This window comes from Carcharhinus amblyrhynchos, unplaced genomic scaffold (assembly GCF_965287045.1).
Source record: "Carcharhinus amblyrhynchos unplaced genomic scaffold, sCarAmb.v2.hapA chromosome_260, whole genome shotgun sequence".
Taxonomy (NCBI): domain Eukaryota; kingdom Metazoa; phylum Chordata; class Chondrichthyes; order Carcharhiniformes; family Carcharhinidae; genus Carcharhinus; species Carcharhinus amblyrhynchos.
The window spans coordinates 116,674-124,666 of record NW_027650000.1 but is presented as its reverse complement, the minus strand read 5'-3'; the positions used below and the strand labels follow the sequence as shown (position 1 = coordinate 124,666).

Sequence of the window (7,993 nt, the reverse complement as noted above, 5' to 3'; positions counted from 1 at the left end):
CGTCAATGTTTGTCGCTTGCTGAGTCGGCTTGTCAGGGTGTGTACATCTCAACTTGCCTCTGTACTCGACAGATAATAGACAAATAGCAGAGATCCATTGGAGAGGAGCTGTAGATTTAACAGGCTGTACAGAAATTAAAATAGATCTGGTATATCAGAAAGAATTGAGACCGTTTGGCCGGTGTAGCAGTTTGAGAGGTTGTGTTGATCGGAGGCTGTATCAGTTTGAGGTTTTATATTGGATTATGGAACAGTTTGAGGGGTTAAGTTTATTGGACGTTCTGGATCAGTTTGCCGGGTTATATAGAACGGAAACTGTTTCAGTTTGAGGGGTTTATATTTTTGATGAGTCTGTATCTGTTGGGGATGGGTCATTTCACAAAGGTTATTAATCAACCAACTGTGGCCCTGATTCACACGCAGGTAAGGGGGGGGTGGGGGACAAATGTTAAAGGATATCAGTCAACCAGAGGGGTTTGTGTGACAATTACTGATAACCTCATGGTCCTCATTACACATTTCATTCCCCATTTTTTTTTGTTGACTTCAAATTTGCCAATGTGCTGTCTTTGGGTTCGAACACTGGGTCTCTGGATTTCTCGTCCTTTGGCAACATGATCAGCCTGTGTTGAATCGAGTTGTGTTATCGATCGATTCCACCTTGTTTTCTGTGTCTCTTTAGTTTGAGCTGCTTAACCGGATAAAACACTGTCCCGGTTTCCGTTGTATTAATGACAGGCGCTTTCTGGTTGAACAAGATTGTGCAGAATCACATCAAAGAACAACACAGCCTGACGAGCCCGCGCCCCCATTTTAACATTATGAGTCCCCCCTCCACCCTTGCTGATGCTTATGGCCATCCACATTGAGGGGAGACTAATTTAGGGACAATTTGTTACACCAATCAGCCTAAGAACACACCTTTGGGGTGTGGGAGGAAACCGGAGCACCGAGAGAAAACCCACGCAGACACGGGGAGAATGCGCAAACTCCCACAGACACCGGCCCAAATCCATGTATCTGCACAGCAAACAGTGATAGTCACTGAGCTGTCGTCTTGCCCGTCAGATGGTCCAGGTTAAGCACACAATAACGACGCGAAGCGCTAGGCTACTCTCGAAACAACCAAGAGTAGCCCCTGGACGACCCATCGCGTGTATGTGTGGACATCAATCAGTCCAGTAAACTGTCCACAGTTAAAGGGAACAGCCACATCACAGTGTACAGGATGACATGGTTAAGATCGAACCTCTGATATGTTGAAGTATATCACTGAATGAAAATCAGCACCGGAGAGAAGAATAACAAAAGAACAAAGAACAACCCAGCACGGGAAACAGGCCCTTCGGCCCAACGAGCCCACGCCGCCATCTTAACAATGTGTTTTTCCTCCTCCACCCTTGACCCGTGTCTATGTTTATGGTTCCCCCATTGGAAACCAGATTCAGGAGAGAATAATTTAGGGACGATTTGTTCCACCAATCAGCCTAAGAGCACATCTTTGGGGTGTGGGAGGAAACCGGAGCACCCGGAGAAAACCCACGCAGACACGGGGAGAATGCGCAAACTCCCACAGACACCGACCCAAATCCTTGTGTCTGCGCAGCAAACAGTGATAGTCACTGAGCTGTCGTGGTGCCCATCTGCCGGTCCAGTTTGTTAGAGAACATAGATTCCATTCCCAACACTGCATTAAATTGCCCAGTCACCCACTTCAATCTCTAAAGAAACTTTCCTGTGTCACTAACTCGACGTGGCAGTATTTTTTTCTTCATATTAAAAACAAGTGAGAATGTCGCAATCTCCGAGTCCCGCTTGGGGAGATGGGACTTGCAATAAATTGAAAGGCTTTGCGAATTAATTCCCCGACACGTGAAGACCAAGAGATTCTCTGCAACACCACACAGCCCAGAAATGATGGAAACATTTTATATCCTCAAGAAAATCTATTACCCAATCCTGGCCATCATTGGGATACCGGGTGAGTGACTGCAACTATTCCAGGTGTGGAATTCTGTGTGTGTGTGTGAACTGATCTTCAGTTTTGCTCAGTGAATGTTACATATTGTTCCGTAAGAAATAGGAGCAGGAGTCGGCCATCTAGCCCCTCGAGCCTGCCCCGCCATTCAATAAGATCATGGCTGATCTGAAGAGGATCAGTTCCACTTTCCCACTTTCTCCCCTTAATTCCCCTGTCTATCAGAAACCTATCTACCCGTGACTTCAATATATTCAGCGAGGCAGCCTCCACCACTTCAACGGGCAGAGAATTCCAGAGATTCACCACCCTTTGAGTGAAGAAGTTCCAGAGGTTTCTCTTACAGAAACACCAGATCAGAGGTATACTTTCCTGTGTTAAATTTGTCACGTAAAACTGAGGAAGAGGTTTTTATATCACAGAGTGAAAGAGGGGGAAATAATAATGTGATTAATGTCTCAGTGACTGACTGAATGTGGTTCATCTCTCATAGAACATTCCAGCACAGTCCAGGCCCCTCGGCCCTCGATGTTGCGCCGACCAGTGGAACCAATCTAATGACCCTCTAACCTAAACTATTCCAATCTTATCTATATGCCTATCCACTGACCATTTGATCACCCTTAAAGTTGGCGAGTCCACAACTGCTGCAGGCAGGGCATTCCACACCCTTACTACCCTCCGAGTAAAGAACTTACCTCCATCCTATAATTACCACCCCTCAGTTTAAAGCTATGTCCCCTCGTGTTAGCCATCACCATCCGAGGAAAAAGGCTCTCACCCTATCTAACCCTCTGATCATCTTGTATGCCTCAATCAGGTCACCTCGTAACCTTCTTCTCTCCAATGAAAATAACCTGAAGTCCCTCAGCCTTTCCTCATAAGACCTTCCCACCAGACCAGGCAACATCCTGGTAAACCTCCTCTGCACCCTTTCCAATGCCTCCACATCTTTCTTATAATGCGGCGACCCAGAACTGTACGCAATACTCCAAGTGCGGCCACACCAGAGTTTTGCACAGTTGTAACATGACCTCACGGCTCAGAAATTCAATCCCTCTCCCAATAAAAGCCAAAAGCTCAGTTTTGATCTCCCAAAGTTTTTGCAGAATCGCTCATTCTCCATTACACCTTCATCATTTCTCTGTAACGTGCGGAATATACAATAATGTGCTGAAGTATTTCTACAAAGACAGGGCAACATCAAAGCTTTGACTAATGATTTGGAATGTTCAGAAGGTCAGTCAAAGAGAAGAAAATAGATGCAGATAGTATCTTTAAATATATAAACTACAATCTTTACTTAAATTAATTCAGAATATCCTGATTAATGAGGATGAAAGGAAAAGGAACAGACAACGATTCAATATTCATGTTTGGATCTGCTAATGAGGAATGGACCACAATGGGTATGAACTCAATGGGCCAAAGGGCCTCTTTCTGCACTGTAGGCTTCTATCATTCTATCAACTGAGGGATCCTTGAGTCCTCGCTGACTATAACATAGCAAGTTTCAAGGTGATGAGAGAAAGGGTTTACACCCGATTACAAAACAAAAACTGGAGATGCAGAGGGAGGAGAAAGAAAAAAGTCAAAAAAGGGCTTGGGAAAATGAGATGGGTGGCATTGTGGGCGCACCGTGATATAAACCAACAATGGTGAGTATTTCAAACCACCTCCATCAACATATTCCATTGAAATGAAACAATTATCAAACATCCAGAGATGAATGAAAATGGAAGGAGAGAGTTGAGGGGAAAGTAATATTCTACATGGGGGTACACACTAAACAAAAATACTAAAGAGAAAGCAGAGATGCCAAGACAAAAAAGATTGCCGAGCGCAACTATGAACTCAAATGATCAAAGAATAGAAACGCATTAATATATTCGATAAGAAGGGCAAAGAAATTCAATGTCTGGATGGAAAATAAGGGATAATCAGGAGATAACTCTGGAGACATGATCTGAACATTGAATAATTGCTACATTATTCTGAATCAGTTCTGGCAAAAAAAAACCCAGATTATCATAGCTTTAGATAAATAGTGGCGATCCCTGCATTTATGATGAACAGAAATGTATTCAATATCTCTCACTATCTGTCACTATTTTTGCTCTGTATAACTCCTAATGTTGTCTTTGCACTGTGTGTGTGTGTGTGTGTGTGTGTGTGTGTGTGGATAATTCTACCTTCCAATCTTACTCATGTTCTATGCTTGGTATAGTTGCTGGAACGTTAATGGCTTTGGGTGGGAGTAGGGGGAGACTGTGCAAATCTAACCCCCAGCCTATCACAATCAATCGCATTAATGTGAGTGTCCCAGCCCTGGGGGGACACTTGGGACCCGGCTGCAGATTTCGCCCACACCCTAACACCGTCACCCAGACTAATCGGAAACCTCAGGCCCGGGGAGGACACCTGGAACACAGCTGCCAATCCAGGCCGCACCCTAACACTGTCACCCACCCAAATCCATAACCTCAAGTCCATGGGAGACACCTGGAGCCTGGGCGACCCACTCAAAAGTGACCCCCTGTCCACCCGCCATGCTCCCCTAGCGCTCGACACTGACACTCCACCCTGACAAAGGCACTTCTCCCACCAGACACATTCTCAAATCGCGCTGCTAGGCCTGCAGAGACTGGGCGGAGAAGTAGCAGATGGAGTTCAACGTGGATAAATGTGTAGTGGTCCATTTTGGCAGGACCCATGGGATGCAGGAGTACAATATCAAGGGTAGGAGTCTTAGCTGGGTTGAAGAGCAGAAGAATCTTGGGGTCCGGGTCCACAGGACTCTTAAATCGGCCTCGCAGGTGGAGGATGTGGTCAAGAAGGTGTACTGGCCTTCATTAATCGAGGGATTGAGTTTAGGAGTCGGGAGGTAATGCTGCAACTTTATAGGACCCTTGTCAGACCCCACTTGGAGCACTGTGCGCAGTTCTGGTCGCCTCACTACAGGAAGGATGTGGAAGCTATTGAGAGGGTGCAGAGGAGATTTACAAGGATGTTGCCTGGATTGGGAGGCATGCCTTATGAAGATAGGTTGAGGGAGCTGGGACTCTTCTCCCTGGAGAGACGAAGGTTGAGAGGATTATAAAATGTTGAGAGGTATAGATAGGGTGGATTCTCAGAGGCTGAAATGGTCGCTATGAGAGGACACAGGTTTAAGGTGCTGGGGAGCAGGTACAGAGGAGATGTTAGGGGTAAGTTTTTCACTCAGAGGGTGGTGAGTGAGTGGAATCGGCTGCTGTCAGTGGTGGTAGAGGCGAACTCACTGGGGTCTTTTAAAAGACTTCTGGATGAGTATATGGGATTTAATGGCATTGGGAGTTACAGATAGTTCTATGGATTAGTAGGTATGGATGTGATCGGAGCAACTTGTGGGCCGAAGGGCCTGTTTGTGCTGTAGTGTTCTATGTTTTACAGGGAGTGGTGAGTATGGGGGAGAGGGGCTGAGGGGATGGGTGGGGATTGCAGACGGGTTAAGGATGTGGGTTGATTTTTATTTCCTGAACAGCCTCAATAAGTGGCTGAAGGCTGGGCCTTGAGAAATGGGTCAGACACGGGCAGCATGAAGGGTGAATGGGAAAGGATAAACAGGGGGTGAACAAAGACTCGGAACAGGCTGTTTGTCTTACAGGGATTAGTGGGGTGACTGAACCAGTGACCATTTTAACACTGTGGGTTCAAATTGTCCAAATATTTGTCATAAAATCTTATTCCGACAGCCACCTTCATTCTCACTTTTCGTTTTCTCCGACAGTTAATATTGTGGCGATTGCGATCCTATCCCGGGGAAAGTCCGGCCTCTCTCATTGCACCACCTGCTACCTGGTGGCGATGGCAATAAGCGATCTACTTGTCATCATTATCGAGGTGATCCTCAGTCGAATCAACTATTACTACTTCCCGGGATCTTACCTGAACATCACATACCTGTGTAGTATTATCAGCGTCCTGGTTCGCGCGACGGCAAACTGTTCCGTCTGGTTCACCGTCACTTTCTCCTTTGATCGATTTGTGGCCATTTGCTGCCGGAACCTGAAAAGGAAATATTGCAGCCAGAAAACCGCGGCTATTGTTCTAGCAACAACTGCCGTTTTACTCTGCTTCAAAAATGTTCCTTTATACTTCATATGTAAACCTCGGTTGGTAGTCAACAACATACTGTGGTTTTGTGTTCCGAAGCCATACATTTTCACTGATCCCTTTTGGGTGGCTCTTGGCTGGTTTGATAAGCTTGTAACTCCATTGCTCCCATTCACTTTAATTCTGTTGATCAACGCTCTGACCGTCAGGTTCATTTTAGTGGCCAGCCGAGTCCGCAAGGGACTGAGGGGTCAGAACAAGGGAGATCATCGGTCTGACCCGGAGCTGGAGAGCAGAAGAAAGTCTGTGATCTTACTCTTCAGCATATCTGGCAGCTTCATTCTTTTGTGGCTAGTTTTTGTGATGGAATTTTTATATTATAGTATTACAGGACGATATTCGGAAAGTTACAATGACTCTGAATACATCTTTCAGCAAGTCGGATATATGCTGCTCAACTTAAATTGTTGCACAAACACATTTATTTACGGGTTGACTCAGTCCAGGTTCAGAGAGCAGTTCAAGTTTGCGATGAAATATCCAGTTATGTCAATTCTTGCCTTGATTAATAAAAACAACTGAGAGAAGCATCAAGACAGTTCTCAGCCTTTCCAAAACTGTGAAAGCAATGTTAGCCTGAAGGCTTTATTAGAATAGTCCAAGGCTGATATACCTGTTTTCTGTATATTCATATATCCGTTTGTACTATGATAATAAAATGGCGTGTTACTAATTGCACTCTGAAGCATATTTAGGGTTAGCTGAGTTGATAACAATTCTATAGCTCATCAGTCATTTAAGACAAAGTCAAGACACAACTTGCCCAGCAGGTCCTCTGCTGTGAGAAGCTGGGCAGCTGCTTTGTGAGACAGCAAGCTGATCGTGTAGCCAAGATACAGATTTCATTGGATCCAAAATGCATTGGATGTAATCAATAATATTCATGAATGGATTGTGCCCAGTCGGAATGGGCTGAGTCTCTGTATGATAAGAACCCATTTTCTTTGTTCAATGGAGTTGAAAATGGTGAGCCCATATGACTTCTCCCCAGTGGCAGAGCTCAAAGGACAAAAGACAACACAGCCGGGAAACAGGCCCTTCGGCCCAACGAGCCCGCGCCGCCATTTTAACATTACCAGTCCCCCCTCCACCCATGACCCTTGTCTGTGCTTATGGCATTCCACATTGAGGGAAAATTAATTTAGGAACAATTTGTTACACCAATCAGCCTAAGAGCACATCTTTGGGATGTGGGAGGAAACCGGAGCACCCGGAGAAAACCCACGCAAGCACGGGGAGAATGCGCAAACTCCCACAGACACCGGCCCAAATCCATGTATCTGCACAGCAATCAGTGATAGTCACTGAGCTGTCGTCTTGCCCAGTATCTGGTCCAGTTTAGGCACACACTAACGACATGAAGCACTAGGCTATTCTTGAACATCCAAGAGCAACCCCAGTACGACCCATCATGTGTACGCCCCTCGTTGGACAACAAGGCGGACCGAATATAACCCTTTGTCGCCTGCATCAGGTTTGAATGACGGACGAGCCTTTCACTTTCATTCTCCCAACAGAAGCCATTCTAAGAATGAGTACTTCAATTTCAATCTCCCGAACAAACTTTTCAGAATATTCACAGAATAAACCTGCTTTTGGGAATGAATCAAGAACAGACAGCAGGGTGTTGCTAAGGGGTGGTCATGTCTCACTTACTGGGTAATTCCAGCCAAGAAACGAGATGAGGATAATGTATTTGGAAGTGTCAACTGCAGCAAGGTTGTTGAGCAATAGGAAACAATGTGTCGAGTGAGATGGTTAAGTGAGTGAAGTTGGTGTCCAGTGGTGTCCGAGTGACAGCATGTTTGCTGAGACAATACAGCATTTAAAAAAATAGTTATTGTGTAAAGATATCGATAACGG

The 7,993-nt window shown here is 45.4% G+C and overlaps 1 protein-coding gene across 1 annotated transcript; it reads left to right on the top strand.

The window, feature by feature from the left end:
- Positions 1-1,914: 1,914 nt before the first annotated feature.
- LOC145338943 (putative G-protein coupled receptor 139) lies at positions 1,915-6,652 on the top strand. Its single transcript, XM_080183348.1, has 2 exons — positions 1,915-1,981; positions 5,745-6,652. Exons 1-2 carry the CDS (start codon positions 1,915-1,917, stop codon positions 6,650-6,652), a joined length of 975 nt encoding a protein of 324 aa, XP_080039474.1.
- Positions 6,653-7,993: the final 1,341 nt, after the last annotated feature.

Bases quoted from the DNA above. Each gene is read 5' to 3' on its own strand.
- LOC145338943 (XM_080183348.1), top strand. From the start codon at position 1,915: ATGATGGAAACATTTTATATCCTCAAGAAAATCTATTACCCAATCCTG. The intron at 1,982-5,744 runs GTGAGTGACTGC...TTTCTCCGACAG, and splicing joins GGCCATCATTGGGATACCGG to TTAATATTGTGGCGATTGCG.